This window comes from Misgurnus anguillicaudatus, chromosome 8 (assembly GCF_027580225.2).
Source record: "Misgurnus anguillicaudatus chromosome 8, ASM2758022v2, whole genome shotgun sequence".
In the NCBI taxonomy this organism is placed as follows: Eukaryota; Metazoa; Chordata; class Actinopteri; order Cypriniformes; family Cobitidae; genus Misgurnus; species Misgurnus anguillicaudatus.
The window spans coordinates 34,602,268-34,629,388 of NC_073344.2; the positions used below are offsets into that span (position 1 = coordinate 34,602,268).

Genomic DNA, 27,121 nt, shown 5'->3' on the forward strand with positions numbered 1-27,121 from the left:
ATTAAAAAAATTATTTGTAGATCCTTTTCCTTTTAGAGGCCGATCGTATCAAGTCGCGCTCAAGTTTATTTTACATCTAGACGCGCAACAAGCGCACTCAAATACAGACGCGTCTAAAAAATTGGTGTTCACGGGTAAGTGCTTTGAAAAGCAGAAGAAAGCGGGACTCGGGACACAATAAACTTGGGCATACAGCGGCGGGGACATCGACACTTGCAAATTACGCAAATGGGGCTGGATAAGTACTGGCAGCCTAGGGAGAGCAACCTTCAACCCGGTGGCAGGACAAAAAAACAGACCGGCCCATCGGGAATTCTCCCGGTCCTCCCTATGGCCAATTCGGGCCTGTCTACTGGCCTCCCATCAGCTTGATGCCCAGTCGATGTTTGACCAGCGACCACCAACCACTTCCCTTTAATTTCTATATTTTTATGAAATATTACAGTATTTATAAAAAGTTAGAATATAGATTTTTTTTACTGGATCGCTTAAGTCTGGCCAGCAACAACTGCTTCCTTTAACTTTTAATGTAATTTTTAAAACATTTAAGGGCCGGTATTATCCCCGTCTTACATCACAGGGGAGATTTTCATGATATATGTACCCTTTAAATGTAAGCATTTGCAGACGTTTTTATCCAAAGAGACTTACGAGACTTAAAAAGTTTTAAAAAATTGTTCGATTTTTACATATAAACCTGTATGTCTTTGTTTTTTTGATCTCAAACTAAGCATTTGAATTACAACAAAACGTATTAAATGATACAATGTAGTGCTGTTGTTTGGTAACTATTTTTCTGAGGTTTAATTACACAGACGTTATAATAAATTCATCTATTTTATAAAATGTAATAAAACTGGGGCCCCCTGCCCCTGGTACCCTGATCTCACGCCCCCCAATGATGACCAAATTGTTATTTCTGTATGAAAGTTAAATACTTTTATGTCATTAATATAATGTTTGCAACTTAAAAGTTTATTTAAATAATGAATTATTTTTTAGAGTGTGTATGAATCTATGAAAGTCCACTTCCCAGTACTTTTGCTTGATCAGTCTGATCAAAATGGACGGTCTGCATGGAAAAAAAACTCCAAAAGTTCATAAATCACTAACATTTATTATTTTAAAAATTGGTTCTACTTAACAATCCTAAAGAAGAGATGAAAAACTAAATAAAATAAAAGCACTACTGTAAATCAAAACCAAACTTCTGCTCTTTCTGTAATTCCAAATTTGAACTAATGCACTGAGTGGATTTAACTTAAGATCCTAACTTATCAAATTACTGTATCAAATATCATTAAAATGCCTTTTATTATAACTACATCCACAGACATATTTTTCATCATTCCCAAAAGATCAGTAATATAATCACTTTATAAACAAACAGGTGGATCTGATCGAGTCTTGGTTACTGCCTCTATGTTTTTCCTTACGCAATTTACTAAAAAGAGGCATTAAAGCATGCATCGGCATACTATTATCAAACCAAAAGCTGCATTCCATTGCTTATCTCATGGATGTATGGACAGGTAACAGGCAAACCAGAGCAACAGTCCAAAATGGCTGTGAATCGTTGTCTCGTGTACTTATTCTGCGACTGATTCTTGACTCTCTAAAGAAACACTGTCCGGTGAAAGTGTGACGTTTTGCATACTTCAAACTATCCATCCACTTATCGCAGCGGAAGGGACTGGACCGGCAAGCCTGGTTATAATAAAGTGCTCACACTGGCGGAGGTAGGGGGGTGGTACACTACAACACTCAGCACAGAAACTCTGCTCTTCTGTCCAGAGCTTATGTCCATCGTAAACGTCAATCCTCGCTGTCCGGGAGTGTGTGTTTGTGTGTGCGCGTGTGTCTGTGTGTGGACGAGTCAGAGACTCAGAGATTTGCGTACGATCTGCTTGGCAAGCCGATTGAACTGCTCTCTGTCCTCACGCCACATCTTGGAAGCGTCCACGTTTGCTCCGCTCTCGTCGTTCGGCTCTGTAGAAGCAAGCAGAAGAAATGAATTAGATGGTCACTTTAAAACCATACTTGTCTGAATTTGCTTTATAAGTTATGTCTTAGTTTCAAGTCTGAGGATTCTAGCTTTAATTTAATTGTTTTGGTAAATTGCATAACCTTTGGACCGCTGGTTCAAAATATCATGCTATGTAGCTGTATACTGGGTTCCCACACGTTAACTTCAAATTCAAGGACTTTCCAGGTCCAATACCCTCAAATTCAAGGACTAAATGTGGGGACACATTTCAAGTGAGAGCAAGGTTACATCGTGTTACCTTTTAAGATACATTGTTACAGTTCCCTTCGAGGGAACTCGCGCTGCGTCACTGTGGTGACACTTTGGGGACGCCTCCAGTGGTAAGTGCATCTGAATGTGTATATCAAATTCAACCAATGGTGAGGCTTAACGACAAAGACAGGGTGACACGGGAGCCAGGAAGTATATCGTTATCTAAAATATTGCTAGGGACGCAGGAAGTATGGCAAGGGAGATGCAGCGTCTCGTTCCTTCTCAGGGAACAACAGTAACATACGTAACCCGAGACATTTTCATGTGTCAAACACAACTATGCAAAAAAAAACTTCTGGCATAAAATATATTCAAGCACTTTCAATGACCTGTATCTATTTATGTATTTTTCGCAGGGCCTTGAATAATAACATATAGTCACTGACCGGCAAGCATGCTGACCACAGACAACAGGATCTTCTCAACGCTTTGCACGGGACTCCATCTCTCAGCGCTGCTCTCGTAGCCCATTGGGTCATCGCCAGGTGCGTGGAGGATTGAGATGCACACACGTCCATCTGGATAAACTGCGGAGAACAGACACCACACAACATCATATTAAACATCATATCCTTCTTCGAAAGACATACTGAAGTCACTTTTATGATGGATGTGCTTTTTGGAGCGTCACCACATTGGTTCCCACATAATTACATAACAGCATTTTAATATCAATTGTTTAGTCTGCGTTCAACTTAAAGGTCCAGTGTGTAGATAATAGCAGCATCTAGTGGTAAGATTGTGAATTGCAACCAGCTGCTCAGTCCACAGCTCACCCCTCCTTTCAAAACGCATAGAGAAGCTACGGTAGCCACCACAGGACAAACATGTCATCGAATGAGACAATGTAGTGACACACATGCTCTAAGGACAGTTCGGGCTACTGTAGAAACATGACTCCGACTTAGATGTAAGGAGACCCGTGGTCCTTTTCCAAGTTACACAATGCACCTATAATTTACTCACAATATGACATAAGAGTGAGTAAATTATAGGTGAATGTCATATTTGGGTGAGGTCCCCTCACAAACACCAGTGTATGAGACACAACTATAGAAGATCATTTACCCAGAATAAGACCTGAATGAACCACCCCCGCACTAAATCGGCACGCTGGATGTTATCTCCTCATTCGTCGCAGTGATCAGAATCTGAGCCGCCCCGCTTTGATAAACACTTTCCGAGACCCGGCACCATCAGAGGACTGCTGGCTCTGCTGCTATCTGTGACCTGCAGGAAGACTTTTATCTGGGTCTACTTCCCTGAACACTTGTCCACGCATCCAACAGCTGGAGCGAAGGAAATGCCCCGACTATAAAGACACTTTAGGACTCCTGTAGGTCTAAATAGGCTCTTGACAAGGATGAGAGGCTTTTATTGCTTTAGAAAAGTGCTTTTTGCAGCCCCCCAACACTATACGTTAAAAACTAAATAGTTCTGTCTCTAAACATCCGCCTGGATGACTGACTCCAGATCCAGACTAAATGAAACGATGAGATTTACACTGGGGCACGTGCCCCAGTAAAAGGGGTCTAGCGACGCCCCTGATGTCCGCCTATTTCAAAACATGTGTGTACGCACATTAATTTGTTCTTAAACTTGTTCTATAGTTATAATGGTGCGGTTTCCCGGACAGGGATTAGACTAGTTCTAGACTAAAATAAATATAAGTGCACAGTAAAAAATGGGATGTTTCAGAGTAAAGTAATTTTAACCCAGACATTTGGGGGAGTAAAGTTGCTCTATCGGTGGAGTTAAAAGCAAATGGTAAAATCTGCAGAAACGCAGTGACAATTTCAACTCTACAGCAGTGATGAATACCCACCACTCTGCTGTGCTCTAGTCTGTGCTGTCTCAAACGTTTGCACGCATTTCGGTGGCGGAAGACTCTGAAGGAGCAACGCTAGGCCTCTGATATTGCTAGGTAAGTAAAATCATGTGTTGTCCACAACAACACGGTATTTTTTAAACTTTGCATCATTTTAAAAGTGTGCTGATATTAGTTGAGGTCATATTTACAAGTCATAGCAATTCGTATCGATCTGTATTTCTTTATTTGTTGCAATATTTTCACGAATGAAGTTGGTCAGAATGATTTAACTTATGCGTAAAATAATTCGGTCACTATAACAACAAAAGATTTAATACCTTAGTTAAGGTATTTTTAGCTTCCCAGACCACGTCAATCTAGGCTTTTATATCAGCATGCTTCTGATAGTTAATGTTGGTCGTTTAAAACGATAACTTGGATCAGTGATTGCATGACGTGTTTGTTTAACATGGCTTAACAATTTTAAATGGTTAGTTCGAATTAAAATAGCTGATGAGCTAACGGCACAATGAAATGTGATCGAGAATACGTGTGTATTTTTAACGTTACGTAAAGTGTGGTTGCACCACACGCACATTTACTTAGGTTTAAAACACACTAAAACCTATAATATCACGTTTTGACTGGACTAATACGTTAATTATTTATGTATTAACAGCTTTACAGACGTATGTAAGTTATTCCTATTCATAAATATTAAAATCGCGGACGTTCATATTAATGACATGCTATCTAATATTTAGTTTGTTTGCCATGACACACAAAAACGCGTCTCCTATGCACCAATAATTAAGTTACAACAAACCACAACATAAATTCATAAAAGATGTTCATTTTATTCATTCGCTGTAATCCACATCTTTAAAATTCATGCGATTGCGAGGAACTGATCCAAGTTCAGCCCTTTACAGCCATCTTGATCCCAGATCTCATCAGCGACTGTTAAGCAAAATCGCGCGTTCGTAAATTTAAATTAAAATATCGCCTCACAAAGCTTTCCGACATATTGCATTATGCCAGTGATAGTTGAACCAGCCTAACTTTGGATTTTGAATATATATTTTCTTTGTAAACAGGGGCAAAATGATGCGTGTTCAATTTGGGGAAGAGCAGAAATACGTCTAGCTGTCTGAGCTGACATTTGATGCTTTCTTAAAAGAAGGTAGGTTAAAGCTATATAACCTATACATCACGCAATGACAAAATAATACAGCTTTAACCTATTATGTTATGATATTTAGTTAGGTCAATCATCATTTCTGTTGTGCTTTATATTCAGTTAATACAATAATAATGCAAAGAAAAACAGCAGAGGAAAGAGGTGCCTCAGTCAGCAAATCTCCTAAAGGTATGTTAACTGATCAGTGACATGTGATTATATTGGTGACCTGTGAATTGTACAGAAATTAGTTTTTAACATTTTATTTTGTCTTAAGTTGGTGGGCCAGGTCGTGTTCGTCAGCCCTTCACCTTTGACAGAGCCATTTTAAATGAGGATGTGGAAACAGCTATTGCTGTTTTGAGACACTCTGCTGATGAAAAGACTGTCCGTGAGAAGATGAAAATGACCTTCATATATCGGCAAGCAATGGTCAACGATGAAGCCAAATCATCAGATGTCGTCTTGGTCTTCCCACGATTTCTGGACACACCAGGACTGGTATGACATCTTAATTCACCGCATCACCAAAATATCCAATGTAGTATTAGGTATCACTCATCACTTCTGTGTGTTACATTGCAGATAGAACAAGATTTCAGATTTCTGTTTGGTGAGGCCACGGCCAACAAATTCTTGGAGAAGTGGCCAACCATTTTAAAAGCAAAACTAATAAAGGAAAGCCATGGACTTGTACCCACCACAGAACTCTTGGATTTAATGCGCAAAGCTGAGTCCGCTGCTGAAGTTGAGAATGGTATGAATGGAACTGTTTTACTTGTTATTGTGGGTTATGTATGTATGAAGTGTACATTTTCTTAATGGTGCAAGTTGATTGCTATGCTATGGCATAATGTTAACCAGGTTTTTATTTACTTATTTGTAGGCTGGGACAGTGACATGTTGCTGCTGCTACATCTGCTACCACCGTCTGCACAAGGTAGAAAGAGGCCGGGAAAGCTTTCTGCGTATCAAGCTGTAGATCAGCTCATCAGATTTCAAAAGGTGTGCTTAAAGGGTTAGTTCACTTTTAATTTTTCTTTTGCTGATTATTTACTAACCCTCATGTCAGCCAAGAGGTCCATGTCTTTCTTTCTTCAGTTTAAAATAAATTAAGGTTTTTGAGGAAAACATTCCAGGATCTTTCTCCATATGATGGACTTCAATGGTGACCAACGGTTTGAGGGTTCAAATGAGGGTTCAAAGTCTGTCTCAATATAGCTTCAAAGTCTCGATATGATCCCAGCAGAGAAATGGGGTTCTTACCTAACAATTGAGCTACATTGAGACAACATTTGACCTTTCATTTGAACCCTCAAACCGTTGGTCACCATGAAAGTTCATTATATGGAGAAAAATCCTGGAACTTTTTCCTCAAAAAAAATTATTTTCGACTGAAGAAAGACATGAATCTTGGATGACACCGGGGTGAGTAAATTATTAGCAAAAACATTTTTCAACGTGTACTAATTCTTTAAAAGTTGTTTAAAATATATCTTCCATCACCTCATTCTTGTGCACAGTTTGTAGGTGATCTGATCTATTGTCAGAAGTTAGTCACCAGAACAATTCTGTTGAATGTGTTTTGTTGTAGGTTGGAACCAGTGTGCAGCAGCATCTAGACAACATCACCCAAAGCAGTCAGCCCTACCTTCTCGCCCAGGGATCCACACAGAGCACCATTCACTCCTACTTCATTGTGGTTGACAAGCATGCACTTCCATGCAAGGCAACAGGTTCAGTTGGAGCGTTTGATAAACTCTTTAAAGCCCATTACGTCTTTGGTACGTCATACAGTTCTTCTCTGAGCAGCTTTTTCACTTTTGTGCAAACAACCATCTTTAACATCGACTTGGGGGAAACAAAGGAGACTTCTAGAGTTGCAGAGTTGCGGGCAAGAATGGTGCGTTAGTTTAGATAAAACTATGAAGTGTTTTCTTTATGGTAAAAGGAGGTTCTGAAATTGCTTTGGCAATGCAAGTGCCCAGTAGCATTCAGGTTATGAAGGTTAATTGGGCTAAACATAATGGGTTTGTTTATCGCCCAAACTTGGTTATCTATGGCAAAGTTGAATCTGAAGTGCCAGTGTTTTATCAGATTGAGTCAGTTCTGATAATGTTTGAAAAACTGTTGCTACTCACAGTGCCTTTAGGTACAGTAACTTTTTCAAGAACATTTCCATGCATATGAGGTGATCAGATTTTTTTCATGTTGATAACCTGCATTACCCTAGGCCTTTTGACATACAAATGTATGGAGGGAATGACACAACTCTCCTTGTCATGCCATATTGCTTTCTCTGGTAAACATTTTTATGAGTTTTTATACATGTTTCTGTCAGAGACAAGGCAATGGGTTTGCAATGTAAATTCAATGACATTGTAATGCTTTACAATAAATTGTGAGTTCTGTGATCTTGTGTTATTGTGCTTGTTTTTATTTGGATAGTTGATAGTTCTATAATTCAGTAACACTGGATCTTATTAGTTATCTATTTTTTAAAACACTATAGAGAAATGAAAAGTAAATATTACACTTAAAGTGTCATTTTTTTTAAGTAAAATTGTAGATAAATGTAATCTATACTGTGTAATTATATAACTCTTAACAGTGTGATTAAACTACAGTGTTAAATACTTTTACACATTTCATTTTTATTTTTTACACAATATTGAGTAGAATTAACTCTAAAAACTTGACACTGACCAAAGAGTAAATTTTACACTGATTTCGAGTGGGACCAAATGTTATCTGAAACAGAGTCAAATTCAACTCTTTAGGAGTTAAATTAACACTTCTGTTTTTACTGTGTGCTGTCCAAACTGAAACCAACTTCCACTGGCATATCTTAAAATACATCAGTGCTAGGGCTGTGCGATTTAGGGAAAATATCTAATTGCGCATTTTCTGCCAGGAATTGCGATTGCGATTCGATTTGCGATTAAATTTTGTATGCAATGTGCATCTGCCTCTTTAGATGGTTAGATCTTACTGATACTGCTTATGGGTCTGGTGTTTTAACTGTTTTTTTTTTTGTGAAAATAAGGAAACAAAAACAAAGAAATTTAGAATATAATTAACACTTCTTATTGTATGAAATGTAAAATGGTCTTTAGCTTTATTTAAATAAGTGGATTCATTATAGCTGCAACTTTAACAACAAGTTAAAATATTTAAATGGGTGACTGAGTTTAACTGGAAAGATTTGTATGCATGTTTGTTTTTTGTAAACAAAGAACTTATACTCAACTTCATAACTATCAAAATATTAAATAGCTACATTTGGGAATTTTAAAATGAATATAAAATCCAAATGCGTTAAATGTCATGTCATTTCATTCAAGTGACATTAGCAACCCAGTTAAATGGTATTTTAATTTGTTTTAAATAAGGAGCCGGGCTTGAAAGCATTGTTGGGCGTGTGGGTGTAAAGTTTTAACGCATCATGCGTTTTGGAAGACGCGGGCGTGAAGTCTTGCGATGCGGACTTGCGGAGACAGGCGGGAGTATTTAATAAGCATAGAGACACAGGCTGCGCGTGTGCTTCAAGTTTAAACACCTGTCTGTTGTGGAAGACACGCGCGCAAAGTCTTGCGATGCGGACTTGCGGAGACAGGCGGGAGTATTTAATAAGCATAGAGATACAGGCTGCGCGTGTGCTTCAAGTTTAAACACCTTGTCTGTGGTGGAAGACGCGCGCGAAAAATCTTGCGATGCAGAACCAGACGCAAGTATTTAACAAGCATTGAGAGACACAGGCTGCGCGCATGCTTTAAATTGAAACCCCTTGTCAGTTTAGGAGAAGCTGTTTTGGCTGACGTACCTCTCACGGAGAAAGCACAACCATACTTGCGCTCGCTCAATTGTTTAGACTGTCACAAAGCCTCTCCGCATATTTCTCAAATCGCATCATATCGCATCCTTTCGCGATTTGCTAATCGCAACGTTTCACATCGCGATTGCGGTTCGATTTCGATTAATCGCCCAGCCCTAATCAGTGCCCTTTGTTTTGCCTCAAAATGCACACAAGTAATATATATATATATAACATATATATATATATATATATACAGTACATTATATATTAAAATTATATTATTTGATTATAGACAGTTTCAGCAGTAACAACATAAACAAGCGGCTTTCAGGAACAAACGTAACTTCCGGTAAACTCCGCAAAGAATCAATCCACACTAATCCTACGCCCCATAACGCTTTGCGCAAATTATGGATGCGACTTCCGGTGCGTACTGTCACTGAACCAGACCCGGCGTTTTCCATGATGATTACAGACATAATTTCATGTATGAGCCAGTATGAGGATGAAATTAAGAAGTGTCCTGATACATCATATGAAGATATATTCAATCGTTTCATGTTGTTCCTCAGGGGTGACGGGTCTTCAATGAGCAAATATAAAAGCACAGAGGCATACCAGTATCTCTACAGTGGGACAGTCAGTCGAGTGTTTAATACATGGAATATACAGAGATGTTTTTAACCTTCAGGTGATGGTTTAAAATGTCCCAACTGTCCCCTTGTTGCGAGTTTTTTTAAATGGCAATGTTTAATTTACTTGTTTGAGTTTTTATGGTGGCACATCAAGCTTCACGCGATCCGACAGCAGCAGTTACTTATGCTTCTCATTCAACATTGTAAGTTATTTAAAGAAACCATAATAAACATATTAAACTACTATTACATGTTTCAGTATAGTTTTCGTTTTATTGAAATATTATTATGCAGTATAAGACATGAGCTTATGAAATTATTTGCTTAAAAAAAATCATTTAAAACATAACAAAAGTAATGGTACGCGTAAACACATCACAAACTATTATAAACATTAACTAATAAGCAGTTAATGTAATCTCATTTTTGTAATAATATATAGTAGCAGAATAAATAAATCAGCATATTTTTATCAGCATAGTATGTTGTTTTTAATAATGATTGTATTTATTGTTCACTGTCAGTTTCTATGAAAGGTTTTACTGGATGGAAGTGTGGATAATAAATGCACGTGCGCCACATACACATTCAGTTCTTGTGCGTGTATTATAGTTAAAACAAATGTTTTGTAGAGATTTACTGCGTTTGTATCATCTATTATGGCAACCCCTAACTGCACAAATTATGCCGGTCTTCCTGGATTTCATAATAAGCATAAAAATGCCAGTCAAAACGGCAGACTCGTATCCCTCGCAATAGGACTACTAATAGCTGTAGTGGCTCACCGGAAGTTTTACCCATCTGAGCTCAAAGATGGCGTCGCCCGCATTTACATCAGGAATAGTGTGGATAACAAGTCCTTTTAGAGTAGTTTATTTCTGATAATAAGCAATATAAACAACAAGTAGATTACCTTAGTTCAAATCATAACTAAAGCATATCACAAACTACACTTTATTGTGTAAAATGTTTACTATAATGTATACAATCTTAACTACAGATTGGCTGCCAAACCTCCCATCAAATAGCGGTAATCCATAAACGCCCTCTTCCGTCGTCTTTAGGAAACCAAACATTTGTTACTTTCAACAAAGTATTTGTTTTAGAGTTCAGTTAAGCAACTAGTCAGACTGGTAAACAAACAGAAATCGGAAGTAACGTTCCGCTCAGATGCGTGATCCATGCAGATTGCATGTGCGTCCGATGAAACTGTCTATAGACAGTTTCAGCAGTAACAACATAAACAAGCGGCTTTCGTGGAAAACACGTAACTTCCGGTAAACTCTGCTAAGAATCAATAACAACAAACTTCTAAGTAGTTTATTTATATAACAAGCAAAATAAACAACACGTAGATTATCTAGGAAACCAAAACATTTGTTGTTTTCGACGAGGTATTTGTTCAAGAGTTCAGTTTAGCAACTAGTGACTTGCAAATAAGCTAGACTTACAAAAGTTGTAGTACATCATTGCAATTTAACATTCAAATGTATTTTAGCCACCAAACCCAACATCTAAATGCTGCATAAAGCCCTGTATTAAAGAGCACTCACTGTTAGGATGAAACATGTCACAGGTGAACTTCATTTTAGGAGGGCTGAGGGGATAATCTGACGGGAAACTGAGGATAGCAGGAAACACGCCACCTTCGAAACATGTGTCCTCTGGCCCCCTAACAGAAGAAAACATAGAAATGTGTTACATTAAGCCCACAGTATAGTCTGTTTTTCACATATATGCAAATGGTCGAACGCATAGCTTTTCTAAGTATAGTTTATTTGACTCGTATGTGTACACACGTTCGACGCATGCGCATTGCGAAACAAGATGCAATGCTTCTCCTGGACTACACATTCTCCTGCAGGCGCATGCATGACCTACACGTACAATGTAAAAAACGGCAGTGCGCATACAGCACAAAAATTGCGCCACGCACTTCTGCCCCTTTTAGCATTGGTTGTATGTGGATGTCTGGACAAACAATTTTTTGTATTTTGGTATAATACAAAGCATTTTGAAGAGTTTAATTTAACATGTATTTGTAGTTATAGGCTATAGAAAGTGAGACCAAATGACTTTACAGTCGCAGATGAAAACTTAATTCAGCATTTTTCAATTGATCCAAGAAACAAGCAAATCATTTACAAACCAAAAACATTTAGTCCTACTTTGTATCTTCTTCATCTTCTTTCAACTCTGCCATAAAAGCCTGTAAATTACCAACTTTTGTTTAGTTACGGTGTCATTTTCGTTTTAAAAGTTTGTCTTTCAACACCACTGAACTTGGTAAACAAATCTGTATGCTGAGATTTGTTATCGCCTTGTAAACGTGCTTCGGTATGTGTGTCTGACACAGTTTCGCCCAACATAAATCCTACAAAGTGCATACGTTATTGCCAAGACAGAATAGATGAATCACTCAAATTCACCCAGTGATAAAACTCAAAGGCCCATTTTAAATGCAAATGCCTCCCGGTTAACTTTACCATATCCACCTGTCTATCACAATACAGTTTCTATGGGCAGATCGGAAATCGTGACAAGAGTGCACATCAAACAAACTTACTTCCGTATCTGTAGACCAGCAGTCGGGGAGTTACTTGTTTCACTTAGCACTAGGCTTCACTTAAGTACTTATCGGGTTAAACAACTGATCAAACCACCAGATTAGTTTACCGCAGGACAAATTCAACAAACTCTGCAGTTCTATAGACTTTAATGAATTTTATTCACCTTAGTGATTGCCAGTCTTGTTATTAGCAAGTAATTGTTTAAGACATAATGTAATGAGTCGCAGACCTTGTTCATTTGAAATGTATAACTACTGCATCCAGAATCACTTCAACAATTCTGAAGAATTAAAATTCTGTGGTGCAGCTCCACAAGTAGGCTTAGTGGGCCTTGAGGTGCAGCATTACCTCCAGACTTATTAAGCCCCATGGTGCAGCTCCACTTTAAAGCGAAATGCAATTTTTAAAAGGTATGTGTATTTGATACTGATTTCATTTTATGGGTAGCAGTAAACATAATTGTTCAGATTAAGAACTTTTTCATTATACACTCACCTAAAGGATTATTAGGAACACCATACTAATACTGTGTTTGACCTCCTTTCGCCTTCAAAACTACCTTAATTCTACATGGCATTGATTCAACAAGGTGCTGAAAGCAAATGTTGGCCCATATTGATAGGATAGCATTTTGCAGTTGATGGAGATCCAGGGCACAAAGCTCCCGTTCCACCACATCCTAAGATGCTTTATTGGGTTGAGATCTGGAGACTGTGGAGGTCATTTTAGTACAGTGAACTCATTGTCATGTTCAAGAAACCAATTTGAAATGATTCGAGCTTTGTGACATGGTGCATTATTCTGCTGAAAGTAGCCATCAGAGGATGGGCACATGGTGGTCATAAAGGGATGGACATGGTCAGAAACAATGCTCAGAAAGGCTGTGGCATTTAAACAATGCCCAATTGGCACTAAGCGGCCTAAAGTGTGCCAAGAAAACATCCCCCACACCATTACATCACCACCACCAGCCTGCACAGTGGTAACAACGCATGATGGATCCATGTTCTCATTCTGTTTACACCAAATTCTGACTCTACCATCTGAGGGGCTGTCCACACGGAGACGCGTATCACCGTATACGTATAAATTTGTTATCGTATTGGCGTTTCATCCACACAGATCCGGCGTTTTGGGAGACTGAATCCGGTATTTTTTGAAACCGGGTCCTAAAGTGGATAAATCTGAAACCGACTAGGGGTGTAACGGTACGTGTATTCGAACCGGACCGTTTCGGTTCAGGGCTTTCGGCACGGTGCACACGTGCACCGAAAGGCCGAATGCATTTTGTGTGTGCATGTGCGGAACATAATACGTGCGTTTCCGCACGAACATATTAAGTGGCGAAAGTCTCCGCGTTCAGCGCAAGTCTTCTGTCAAACATATAACATAATTCGGCCCGCAGAAAGATTTTTATTTACTTAGTTGTATATTCGTTTGATTATTGATGTAAACGTTTACGTGTCGTATCTAAAAGCGCATGTTAAACGCGTGTCAACGCGCTGCTTTGTTCTTTCAAAAGTCCGTGAGAGGATGCACGTCTTTCGTTGCTACGCATTCATGAGACGCGCTTTCTGTGACAGCGAGAATAAGGAATGCGTGATCAGATTTTTCATCTGCACATCACGTCAATCATATCATTGTCACAATGCGATCAGCTGGTCGGGACAGAGAAGAGCTGTAACCCGGGCTTACTCAGCTGTTACTCAGCTGCGGAGGGGTTCGTAAGTAAAGTCACAGCTTACATTGATGACACAAGCAAAGATTAGGAGAAACGTGCAAAAGATCCAAGATGGCTATGTATGCACCTCACTAATCTCAAAATGAGTGTATAATAAGTATATCATCATGTTGCTTGCTATGCAGTTACACATAGAGCAGTAATATTATTTTTATACAGAGATGGTACATAGCCAATTCAATACTGTGAGTTAAACAATCCAAAATAAATCAAAACAGAAAATTTTTGGTGGCAAAAATGTAGGCTAATAGTTCATAAATGTATTCAGGAATTGAGTTTGTTAGTTCAAGGTTTTAGTAGAAAAAAAGAGTTTAGTAGAAAAGAGTTACCTTCTGTTATAAAATAATGTAAAAAAGAACTTTGCAGTAGTATTTTATTTATTATTTTTTCATTTTATATATATTTTATGTGTTATATTTTAATAAAAAGTGTTTAAAAAAAGTGTAAACAAATTGTAAAAAAAAGTTTATAGTAATAAACAACCTGCAGTTTAATGTTTGCATTTTTCCCTTACTGTACCGAAAATGAACCGAACCGTGGCTTCAAAACCGGGGTTCGCACCGAACCGTGATTTTTGCGTACCGTTACACCCCTAAAACCGACACCCTTGCGGTTTCGTCTGTACAGCCAATCCGTATATTTTGTGAAGCGAAAACGTCATCACGTCACGTGTCGGAAGCGTCACACGTAACAGCAACAACAATAACGGCGGACTACGTGATTGTGTTCGTGCTACAGAAGCTACTAAAGCCTACTAGCTTTATTACAGCAAAATTTATTGCTTCTATGCAATTGTGGTGACCAACAAGCGATAATGGACAACACCATACGTTGGTTATGCGCATGCTCAAAGTCTTCTTCTCCATGTATAGTGTATATCTGTGGCAGAACCGGCTTCGTGTGGACATAGCCTGAATGTCTCAACAGAAATCAAGACTCATCAGACCAGGCAACATTTTTCCAGTCTTCAACTGTCCAATTTTTATATATAATTTATATTCATGCATTTGGCAAATGCTTTTATCCAAAGCGACTTATAAAGTGACTATACATTTGTATCAGTCTTCACTGAGTGTTCCCCACAGCAAAACCACCAGTGTTGATTTTACAGAGTTCGCTACTCTAGAGTGGTCAGGTGTTAGTTGTAGTGTTCGTTTATAATTTATCATCACTCACAGTGTCAGAAACTTCCACAAGGGGGTGTTGCTTTCCAGTGTTCCAATAATTACGTTTGCGGGGAGTTAAGATTCACGCCACGCCCCTTCTTTCTGAAGCGGGAAAGTCAGTTACTCAGCATCGACCGACCTGGACTCATGTTACTGAGGTAAGTCAAATAAGTTAAATATGATGGTGATAAATGTATAATAAACTGCAAATAATCCGTGTAGGTTTGTTAAATCGTTAATATTTTGGTGAGTGACCACAAGGAAATCTTTAAAATTGAACTGAATTTCAATTGGTAATTGGCTGACGTTGTTTAATCGGTTTAACGTTACCTCATGACGGTGCAGTTTTGTTTAAATAATGCAATGAGTTCAATTTTTGAGTGATTTTGGACAAATATGTAACGTTAACCAATTATTATTAAGAGACTAACGTTATTAAATGTGCTTTCTTAATTTTGTATTGAGGTAACTAACACTACAATTTGTCTAACATTACATAATTAATAAAATCTATAATTCTGTATGTGCTCGACGTATTTGCAAAACAACGCAAAAATAGCTAATTTTGTATTTGCGGGTACATTTAAACAGTTAAGTTAGTGCAGTTCTTTTACGTTCAGGGTGGTGGTTTCAGATTATGGAGTGCGTCAAGCACTGTGGGCAGAGAAACATGATGCAATGCAGGTGTTTGTGGTATTCAACCTTTATCACTAACACCTTAATTGTACATTTGTCACAATATCTTCATTTTAGACTGTTAATAAATTAGACTTTGGGGGTTATTTTCGCTGTGTAAATGTAATTAAATTGTGAATGTTAGTTATTTCTGCTTGTTACACGCGGTGTGGTAAATGGCTGCGCCATTCACTTCGTGAGAGAAAATGATTTGCTTGTTTTTTCGCCTAATGTAACTTGTCTTAAAATGTAGCATTTTAAATATGTGCTGCTTCTTTCAGAGTTCACACACGAGTATATCTGCACTTTGAAGGGAGTAGGGCATAGGGATGGTGACTAACGATTGGAATTCGCCCTAATAGTGACAGATAGCTGGAATTGGATTTGATTGTTGAACCGCGTTCAAAGCTGTTCACGCGCGTCTGACCTACGTATGACGACGCATGACCACGCGCGATTTGAATGCACAACTTTACAGAAGGTAGAAAATTAAGGAATCGCACGTGAGCGCGTTGAGGTCTTTAAAGGTGGATTCATGGGAATACATTAAAAGAACACTCATCATCAATGTACTAAAACCTGTCCTGAATAGTTTTTGTTAACCAAGTCACTCACCTAAGCCACAGTTTTTTTATTGCATATATTTTTGTTAAATTACTTTATAATAAGATGCAATAACTTTATGAAAAACATTTTCACATTTAATGTTATAGTAAATTTTGTTTGATAATACAAAGTTTTTTATTCAATCACTATTTCAGGTTTGGAACATGCTGCTGAAGTTGGTTATCAGGACTCCAGGAAATGTATCAAACTGCAGGATTGATTTATTTTTGCTCATTAGTGAAGGTGATTTTTTTTACTGTTTATTTATTTGTTGCTTCCTTACATATATAAAATGCAATTTGTGTTTTGTCATAGGTGGTAAGCCCAACTGACTGTGGACTAACGTATGCATTGTTGATGACACTGAAATCGAGGAAGACATTTTGCAAGATGTGCTGCTAACAGCTAGAGGACAAAATGAAGGTACAGTGTGATGATTATCTTTGTTTTATAAAACTAATTTATTTTTCAGTTTTTGTGTGTTCACGAATTTTTGTCACCAGATGCAACAAGCAGCTTCTGCCACTGTCATTTACCCTCTGAACTTGACCAAAGTCGTTCCAAGTAATCTAAGACAACAGATGACTCCATGACCGAGGCAAAAGAGGTAAAAGAGTACACATAGTATTTTCACTATGCATAATTAAATGTGTGTGAAGAAGTAACATGCAAACATTTGTTGTGTTTTGGAAGATGGTCATTTGTGCCGTTAAGCAGAATAGTGGAAGTCTATTTTTGTTGCACATATTGGTAAATGCACTTCATTATTTTAATTTAATTTGTCAAAATACATGGTTTCATAAATGATGACTTTTTAAAATCTTTATTCATATGTCAAATTGAAATGTGTCTGTCATCTTATGTATTAGAGGTCGACCTATATGGCTTTTCCTCTGGCCGATGCCGATATTTAGAAATCAGGGCAGCCGATGGCCGATATGTTTGGCCGATTTTCTATATGTACATAATAATCAAAATGTTCTCATCATTAGCAGATATTTTAAATGTAAAAATGTCACTATTTAAGTCAAAGTATTAAAAAAAATTATGACTGGTCTTTCTGAAGAGTTTTACAATCTCCTCTGCACCATGCATTTATCAGACACAGATATTACCTGACACTCTGATGTCATCATCTATGATCAGTTTTTTATCATGGCTTTTATTGCTTTGTAGGATAAAATCCTTATTTGGTAGACCTGATAAATTATTTATTCATCATAAAGTTAACATAGTAAAGTCTGTTTTTTAGTTGAGACTGTTATTTAGGGCAAATCTTTCTAAACACATTTACATTCTCATTTCTGAGGCGCTATAAGTGACTGATTGTGCTGACAGTGACGTTTTGTCCCACCATTGTTTACTAAAGCTGTCTGTGAACAAGGCACGGCTGCACACACACGGGAGCGATCTGCTTGCAGCAAGAGGCAGCGTCACGAGTTCTACAACAACGCTTAGGTGCCCGCAGATGCGCCTGCCTATTAATCTGACTAATTTTGCAGCAAAATCGTCCAAAGCCGATTTTTAAAAATATGCTAAAAATCGGCCAATTAATCGGCCCAGACGATAAATCGGTCGACCTCTATTATGTATTGTACAGTATTGTGACATGTCTGTTTATGTTGTTTAAGGAAGACTCCTACAAGGAACCAGTGAGAGCATCATAGACTGTGATAGTGACATTGCAACACTGCTTTTTACTGCTCCATCTCCTTCCACCATCACCTCAAGGGAATCAGTGCATCAGATTTGCAGTGAGCAGGCTTGTGGTGTATCATAAGGTAAGTAGGAGAGCCTGCTTTCTAAATCTGTCTGTATGGCTCTGATTTTCTCAATGTTATGCAGATGTATAGGTCTAATATAATAACTGTTGTTCTTTATCTTTTATAGTCTTGTACCAGCCTTGAAGAACATCTTCAGCAACGAGTAGGATGACAACCGCACCTAACTGCGGTTGGCAGGATCTGTGGCCAGATTTGAGATTTTTGACGTGGCTTTTGATAAGAATCTCACCCCGTCAGTCGGAAGGCTCCCTTTTAGCATTTGACTTTGTTTTTAATGTAATGTATGATGATGGACTCCTTCACTTTAACTAATTTAATCAAACAACAGTTTACATGTTGGGAAAACTAGAGATTGAGAGCTGAGAGGAAACTTTTTTTTAACTAGCTGGTAACTAGTATCTCATTTAAGGTTTCAGCATGCATTCTATCCTTGCCCAAATTTCTAATTAATATGTGCTGAAGAAAATTGTGATTACTTTTGTGATGTATTGTTTTACAGAATGTTTAGTGAAAGATTTGCTGTGATTTGCCCTAGATGTGTGTCAGACATGGATTTTAAAACACTTATCCATGTTTATTTAAACTCCTTGGCAAAATTGAAAGGACTGAATACATAACCACTTTCTGAAAATGTTGAAAAAGTTCAACAGTGATACTTTATTTTTTTATAAATATTTAATAATGTCAAATAAATGTGTTAAATAAATTTGTGGTCAATAACTTTGTTTCATTTGATTCTTGTTGTCATTAATAATCAAAGATGTATGATGAAGTACTTTTTTCAGTGTTCAAGTAACTCTCTATCAGTGTTTTAATATTGACTCTACTTTAGTGTAATTAACTCTCATGGGTGTTTTAAAGGCAGTGTTTGGAGTTAATTCTTTAACACTGTCAGAGTAAAATTATCAACACCAAGGTGGAGTAAAATCTTTAACACTAGCTGGAGTGTTATTTTAACTCTGGGCAGTGAGAATTATATAAACACTGGTATAGTGTTGAAATCAACTCTCATAGAGTTAAATTAACACTGGTGGTTTTGCTGTGCCTGGGCATTGAACCCATGACCCTTGTGCACCCCATGCAGTGCTTTACTAGTTGAGCTACAGAAACCAAAGGTGAGTCTGGCTAATTTTTTCTAGGGTTTTTTATGAAATGCACAGATTTTCTTTATCTCATGTGTCCATTGTGAACAAATTGGCACAAAGCATCTCTCCATGAGCAATTCTCATTTTGTGCAACAGTTTTATAACCTAGTGAGTACTTATAAATATCAGCTGTGTATTTTTCATATTAAGTGAGAGATTGTGGCCCTCTGCTGGGTCACTATAAACATGACAGAGAAAACAGTCTACAAATAATTAGATGACCTGTAACTTTATAAAGCTTCGATGAACAAAATGAAAGCCCAAAATAAGACACATTTCTGATTTAGACATAAAAAAAATACTTACATTATCAAAGCCTCCCATTCAAAGAAATTCTCCTCATTCACAGGCCCTGGAGAGAGATATGATTGACATTAGTTAGAGATGCACTAATAGGATTTGTTTGGCGGATACTGATTTCAACAAACACTGGCCATTTCTGATCCCGATTTTGTCAATTGCTAGTGCTGACAAGCAATTAATCTCTTTTAATCACGTACAAAATAAAAGTTTGTGTTTGCATTATTTATGTGCGTGTACTGCGTGTAATTATTATGTATATATAAATAATACACACTCATACAAACATGTAAATTTAAGAAAAAAAAAACGTATATATCATTTTTATTTATATATAATATATAAATATATATACCCACACACACACACATGTAAATGTTTTCTAAATACATACATGTCCTTGTCTTTTATTCTGAAGTTTTGTCTTGTGTAAAAAGATGTCTTGTTAGCCATGTTTGTAGTTCTCTGTAGTTCTGTTTCTTAATTGTTTGGTGTGTTGATTGTCTCCCCAGGCATGTCTTGTTATCCTGTTCTACCATGTGTAGCCTATAGACGGTTTCATTGGAAGCACGTGATACACGTCTGGATCCGAACCATACTTCCGGTTTCGTTTTTTTTATGGTCTGACTAGTTGCTAAACTGATCTCTTGAACAAATGCCTCGTCGAAAATAACAAATGTTTTGGTTTCCTAGGTAATCTATGTGTTGTTTTTTTGCTTGTTATATAAATAAACTACGTTTAAAGAACTTTGTTGTTATTTATTCTTAGCGGAGTTTACCGGAAGCTACGTGCAGCCGCTTGTTTATGTTGTTACTGCTGAAATGGTCTATATATAGCCTTGGGCTGCGTCTGAAACCGCCTACTTCTATACTTTGTAGTAAAGCTGCGAAAAGCAGTAGGCTAAGCGACTAGTATGTCCGAATTCATAGCATCTATTACTTCTGGCAAGATCCCGAAGTGTTCATTCAATGGACACTTTGCTATCCCGTGAGTCCCTGTGAGAGTAGTTATCCAATGAAGAAGACGACGAAGGGGCGTTGTTTTATTAAAAAATGTCCAAAAGCGGCAACGCAGCTCTATTCAAATGCAAATACATATATTAAACAGCTGCCCCTTGTGGTTAAATCTCGCTAGTTTAACGTCATTCCAGTTAACGACTAACATGTTGTTATGACGATGTATGTCACGTGATGTTTCAACATGGCAATTGTAGTACGTCCGAATTCATTCATATTCGTACTATAAAAACATACTGTGTACTTCATCATCTAATTCAGTACCTATGCAATTTTGGACGCAGCCCTAGTGTTTCAGTTGTCCTTTGTCAGTCTTTGTTGGATGCATGCGTTGGTTCCTGTGTTCTGCCTGCAGTTTTAACTTCTTTGTGTTATGTCTTGTTTTGAGTTTATTTATTAAAGTTTGCTTGCATATGGATCTGCTGCCTCTGACTGCCTTCATCCAAACGTTACCGTGTGTATTTATGTATACATAATAATAACACACAGGACACACACACACACACACACATATATTATGCAAATACAAACCATTATTTTGTGTGCGAATTAAATTGAATTAATTGTAATTGAATTAATTTAAGCATACCAACATAAAGTGAAATTGAAAAAAAACTAAATACAAATAAGACAACGTGACAACTAGGGCTTCACAATTAATCAAAAAAATAATTTTTGTGCGTTTGGGCACGTAATATCAGACATTTTAAAATTGATAAGTTGACTTGTCTTTTAGCCAGCAATTTTTTTTACGAATACATAACTCCCAAAATTATTTGTTATTTACATTATATTATTTAGCTTGGGATGTTTAGGATTTACCAACACTCTAAAAATGGCTGGGTTATTTTTGACCCATAATGGGTAAATATTGGACAGAACACGTGCTGGGTTAAAAATGTACCCATGCTGGGTTAAAAATGACCCAATGTTGGGTTGTTGTTATGCAACCATGGGGTATAATAACCCAGCAGTTGGGTTAAAATAACCCAGCATTGGGTCATTTTTTAACCCAGCATGTGTTCTGTCCAATATTTACCCAGCATGGGTCAAAAATAACCCAGCCATTTTTAGAGTGAAGCTGCTGCTTGATAGAAAGTTTTAAAACATTTCAAAACTAAAAATTAATCGGAAATAATAACCACAATTACAATATCAAGGTGAATAATCTAATTTCATCGTGCAGCCCTAGTTACAACCTTATTTTGATTATTGTAAAATGATTTAGCTATTAAATATTTAGTAGTGCTGGACAAAGATCGTGATTAATCACATACAAAATAAAAGTGAGTGTGTTATTATTATGTATAATTAACCACACATACATACATACATACATACATACATACATACATACATTCATTTCAGATTTTATATATATATATATATATATATATATATATATATATATATATATATATATATATATATATATATATATATATATATATATATATATATATATATATATATATATATATATATATATATATATATATATATAATATAATATAAACAAATATATATACACATGTACATGTTTCTTAAATATACATACATGAATGTGTGTGTATTTATATATACATAATAATTACACACAGCACACACTCAAATATTATGCAAAAAAACTTTTATTTTGTATGCGATTAATCTTTGCCCAGCACTAGACATTTACCTTAATTTACCATTACTTTTTTACTCTTTAATAAACCTTTTAAAATATATTCCAGTGTTGTTGCTTAAAATATTAAGAAATTTGCTATTTCAGAAAAAGATAGCTTTTTCCACAATAAAGTCAAATATAAACTATCATTTGTCTTTATCGCAGGGGTTCTCAAACTGGGGGCCCCCAGTTTTATGACATTTTATAAAATGCATTAATTTATCATGAATTCAGTGTAGAGCTTGGAGGGGGGCCTCCATAACTGCTAAATCCATGTGCGCTAGTCCGACAATCACTATATATAGCAATAAATAAAGTTTTAAGGTGAGTTCGACTGTATGCAGCGGCGGCCGCCGCAAGAACCGCAATCAGATGACATTAAAGTAACGCGAGAACCATTGATAAGCAGACTCCTCTGTATGATTTTTTGATTCGCTGTCGCGGTGCTTTGATATCATCCACCTGCACCGCCTCATGAAGTTAAAGAAGCCTAGATGAACAGCATTCAAATCTCTGCAGATGACCGACTTTGCGTGATGCTGAAAGCGGCTATCGCGTCCTTTGTTTCCTGCTTAGCAGGAACATGATGCAGGTATTTTGAAATAATGCATTTAAAAAATAAACTTTGCTTTGTTCTGTGTATCAACGTCATTTCAGGACAGATCAAACTTGAGCGCTGCTGACTCTGTGTTTAGACACTTTGAATGCGTGTGCACGATAGCATCGTGTGGGGAGCTGACTATCAAAATAGCCAAGTTAAAAAGTTTGTATTTAAAGTCAAACAGCAAACAACACTGGCGTTACCTAAAGTAACTGTCTGTATATCTTGTAAGTCTTCTACACTATTTTAGTTTTCAAATCATGAAAACATGAAGCATTTTTTTTTTTTTTTATTCTGCTTTTTCATTATACAGTTTTTTTCCGACAGCGATCAGACTGCTGAACAATACCACGCTATAGATTAGGTGAAATAAATTGGCTGTGGGGTGTATATGTATATGCTGACTATTATTGTATATATGGGATTTGTTAGCTGTGTTATGTCTCTGCTTGTTATTTTTTTGATAGTATATTTATTCTCATTTATCTATGGCTGCTGATGATGTTTACTTGTGTGTTTTTGTGGTGGTCCTATGCAACGTAATTTCGTTCTGCATTGCACTTCTTGTAGTGTATTAGAATGACAATAAAATATTCTTGAATCTTAGTAGTTTATCTGTTTAACTTCCAGTGGCAGCTGATTTGGATATTTAAGGTATAAAAAGGTATTGCAATTTGAAATACATATGAATATATCCATAGTCTAATACAGTGGTTCCCAACCTTTTTAGCCCTAAGTACCCCCACAGCCCTATCAGTAAGGCTCAAGTACCCCTTCATCGCAACTAAACCAAAGTTGTGTTTTAAAGACAAATAATTAGTAATTTTAATTAATTAATTAATTTTAAACATTAAAGTAAAAAGCACTGACTGATGAAGCATGTTTATTTTAACAAACCACTACCATTGCGATCAGTGTTTGCATTTTATCAGCTCATTTGCATTGCAAAGACACCCAAAAATGGCACATTTTGCTCAGGCCTACAAAATGGCAATTTTGACATGCTATAATTAATTATCTGTAGGGTGTTTTGAGATAAAACTTCACATATGGACTCTGGGAACGCCAAAGACTTATTTTACAAATTTAAAAAAATCATCATATGACCCCTTTAAGGGCCAGATTTACTAACAGCTTGCGCAAACCATCATTTTGGCGTTAAATAACGACTGAACTTACTAAAGACACGCAATAGATATTTAGCTCTGAAAAGGTGTTATTTTGCGACCTTATTGCATATACATTTGTGGAAGTTTTCATTTTAGAAGCAACATTAATGCGAGGAGAGTATTACATTTTGCCAGAGGAACATACTTTAAAATATAGTTTGCCAAGCCATGCTATGTTTAATTTGCTGGAGAAAAGAGGAGGAGAACTCACAAGAAGTAAAATCAGGTATTTCAAAACTTATTTTACCCTTCATCTTTCGTCCTCCGGTTCATAGTGTAGTTTTACTTAGCTGGAATTTCACATTCCGCAGTCCGCATTTTCATTGCGATGTCCTGCCGAGGTCTCTTATTTGCGACCCTGTACTAATTTGCGCTGCTCTTAGTAGATTGTAGTGGTCATTAGAGAAATGTGCTTATGTCATTATTGTGCCTGTGTATTTTATTTGCGCCTTTGTAGTAAATCACACGCAAATTTTCAACTCCGGCGCTTATTTGGAATTGAGCTCTCACGTACTTTTTAGTAAATGCCCTAAATTTACTAAAATCTCAATTTAAGTTACTGATAATTAAAGTGTGCAAATAAGTTAAATTATTCTGTTCAAATATAAAGAGAAACAAAATGTGTTAAGGCATTCTCTATAAATACAAAAGACATCATATGGGACAAAATATGTTAGCCAAGAACAATGCAAAAGTTTTTTTTTTTTGCATAATTTGAAAATGCAACGGCAGCGGGAATGAATATTATAACATTATTTAAACATTAATTATAGTTAATAAACTTTGTGTCTTTAGAAACTATTCAGGTTCATTAAAAATAGTCAGATCGTTCTTGAGTTGGACATCACTATTGCGTTTTGGATCATGCAGCGCATTTACTCTTGACGGCTAATTATATTAATGATAAGATTAAAATTACAAAGTTGTCCTTTTTACAATTCCTCACAAAAATCAATCGTAGGTCAATGACTGGACAAACGAAAGACATTTTTATTAAAAGTAAATCAGATCAAAGCAAAATGTAAATCTTTTCGCGTACCCCCTTGAAACTATTCACGTACCCCCTGGGGTACGCGTACCCCCGGTTGGGAATCACTGGTCTAATAGATAGCTTAATACTATAGATTGGTTCAATAAGAGAGGAATTACTCTTATCCTGTGTTATCCCAAAAAGGTGGTGTTTTAAATAAATTATTGCAGCCACAACAACAAAAAATTTGACCCGCCTTAAAATGTTTAAAACACATGTGGTTTTGCATAATTTCTAATTAAATTTTACATAAATTTAATCAATTTGTTAACTTGATAAAACAGAAAAGAATGGGAAAAAATGTTTAATCACTGTAGTGCTTAAATGATTTCTTACAGGGTAGAAATTTCTTACAGGGTAGAAAAAACACTTTCTCATATTATTTTACAAATTTGAGGGGTGTGAGGGGCCTCCAACATAAATTTTGCCTAGGGCCTCCAAATATCTAGAACCGGCCCTGATCTATTGTAATATTATTATTGTATGACATTTTTCGTTACAATAATAGTAATAATACAATTATACGGTATATCATAATGTTAAATAAACTACACTCTAAAAAAACTAACGGTGCTATATAGAACCAAAACTGTTGCTTTGGATCGTAATCATAGAAGAACCGTTTTTAGTGCCATATAGCACCGGTGAAGCACCAGTGAAGCACCTGTGTGGAGCCATATAGGGGCCATGTAGAACCACTATAGCACCAAATATGGTTCTGCGTGGCACTATGTGGTTCCGCACGGGTGCTTCACTGGTGCTTCGCCGGTGCTGTGTGGCACTAAAAACGGTTCTTCTATGATTACGAGCAAAGAACCACTTTTGGTGCTATATAGCACCGTTTGTTTTTAGAGTGTAACTACTCAGTGTAAACATACAGGTGAATTTAGCAGTTCAATTTCTTACCTGCCACGATTCCCTCTGGAGGATTAAGTGTTAGTTCTGTTAAGAAAGAAATGTGTTGAATTTAAGTACTAACAGCTACATCATCACACCTTCTTTACTACGCTGCAGTTTATAGCACAAGTATACAGCATGTGTCAGGAGGTACAACACAATAAATAAACCCATACATTGATACAATATGTCAAGGTTACGGTGTGTCACTGAATGACGCAGGTAAACAAGAAGTAAGACCTGTGGTCATTCGTTTTGCCCAAATTATGTAAATAATTTAAAGTGTCAGCAAGTGTTGGTAAAGTTCTGGAAGCAAATAATACTGATTGAGGGAAGCCAGTTGATAAACTGTCGCTACAATGTAAAACTCAGAAAATCATTTCGCGCATTAGATAACTTACGTTTGTATTCTGCCATGAGTCTTTTTAAAGCTGTTCCAGCCATTTCTATTCCAGTCTAGTAAGGAGTTGTTTTGGCACGATCGATGACGACAACTGACAGGACAAAAAATATTCTTCTTCCGGGACAAAAAGCTAGCAAAGAGTTTCTCACTAGGCGGAAACGATTCCACTTGACAATCACTTCCGCATTATATCACGTGGCCTCTATTACGCGAGGACTAATCTGGAAATGAAAAATAAATAATTTTTTCTTCTTTCACTTTGGATTACTATTTTATTAATACTTTTTGTCTCATACAATAAAAGGCAAAAATTTTACTTTACTAAATCAATGATGTCAATAATTAACCAGTAAATCTTTCATTCATTTCATTCATCCATGGTCCATAAAAAATAAATACATAAATAAACACACAAACATTATCAGTTATAAGAATATATATAAACCATACATGCATAATGTACATGTAACAATACATAATACAGTGCAGAGCCGGCACCAGACCATAACTGACAGAGGGCACGTGGCTTCCAACGGGGGGGGGCACGCAATTAGCAACAATACCTTGCAAAAACAAGGCATTAAAACAACAAATACAGTGCAAGCACACACTT

The 27,121-nt window shown here is 36.8% G+C and overlaps 2 protein-coding genes and 1 long non-coding RNA gene across 5 annotated transcripts; 2 read left to right on the forward strand and 1 right to left on the reverse strand.

Annotated features, from left to right (window-relative positions):
* Positions 1 to 1,723: 1,723 nt before the first annotated feature.
* Positions 1,724 to 26,630, reverse strand: ube2g2 (ubiquitin-conjugating enzyme E2G 2 (UBC7 homolog, yeast)). Its single transcript, XM_055213972.2, has 6 exons — positions 26,507 to 26,630; positions 26,115 to 26,150; positions 19,735 to 19,780; positions 11,295 to 11,413; positions 2,686 to 2,826; positions 1,724 to 1,989 (listed from the first exon to the last, which is right to left on the reverse strand). Exons 1-6 carry the CDS (start codon positions 26,547 to 26,549, stop codon positions 1,877 to 1,879), a joined length of 498 nt encoding a protein of 165 aa, XP_055069947.1. The 5' UTR covers positions 26,550 to 26,630; the 3' UTR covers positions 1,724 to 1,876.
* On the forward strand, positions 3,979 to 8,095 carry LOC129429644 (uncharacterized). The gene is made up of 7 exons (XM_073870069.1): positions 3,979 to 4,223; positions 5,207 to 5,292; positions 5,410 to 5,478; positions 5,567 to 5,790; positions 5,875 to 6,046; positions 6,176 to 6,294; positions 6,884 to 8,095. Exons 3-7 carry the CDS (start codon positions 5,424 to 5,426, stop codon positions 7,199 to 7,201), a joined length of 888 nt encoding a protein of 295 aa, XP_073726170.1. The 5' UTR covers positions 3,979 to 4,223; positions 5,207 to 5,292; positions 5,410 to 5,423; the 3' UTR covers positions 7,202 to 8,095.
* LOC141365863 (uncharacterized) lies at positions 15,142 to 19,003 on the forward strand. 3 transcript variants are annotated; one of them, XR_012370816.1, is made up of 5 exons: positions 15,142 to 16,742; positions 16,815 to 16,922; positions 17,003 to 17,106; positions 18,131 to 18,280; positions 18,390 to 19,003. It is a non-coding gene; the product is annotated as an uncharacterized lncRNA (long non-coding RNA). The 3 variants fall into 3 exon arrangements; XR_012370814.1 differs by having other exon boundaries at positions 15,142 to 16,922; XR_012370815.1 differs by having other exon boundaries at positions 15,142 to 16,922; positions 18,135 to 18,280.
* Positions 26,631 to 27,121: the final 491 nt, after the last annotated feature.

Excerpts from the sequence above, each read along its gene's own strand:
- LOC129429644 (XM_073870069.1), top strand. The coding sequence starts at position 5,424 with ATGCAAAGAAAAACAGCAGAGGAAAGAGGTGCCTCAGTCAGCAAATCT. Across the intron at positions 5,479-5,566 it reads AGTCAGCAAATCTCCTAAAG|TTGGTGGGCCAGGTCGTGTT; the intron begins GTATGTTAACTG and ends TTTTGTCTTAAG. Across the intron at positions 6,295-6,883 it reads AGCTCATCAGATTTCAAAAG|GTTGGAACCAGTGTGCAGCA; the intron begins GTGTGCTTAAAG and ends GTTTTGTTGTAG.
- ube2g2 (XM_055213972.2), bottom strand. The coding sequence starts at position 26,549 with ATGGCTGGAACAGCTTTAAAAAGACTCATGGCAGAATACAAAC. Across the intron at positions 26,151-26,506 it reads ACTCATGGCAGAATACAAAC|AACTAACACTTAATCCTCCA; the intron begins GTAAGTTATCTA and ends CTTTCTTAACAG. Across the intron at positions 11,414-19,734 it reads GAATGGGAGGCTTTGATAAT|GGGGCCAGAGGACACATGTT; the intron begins GTAAGTATTTTT and ends TTCTTCTGTTAG.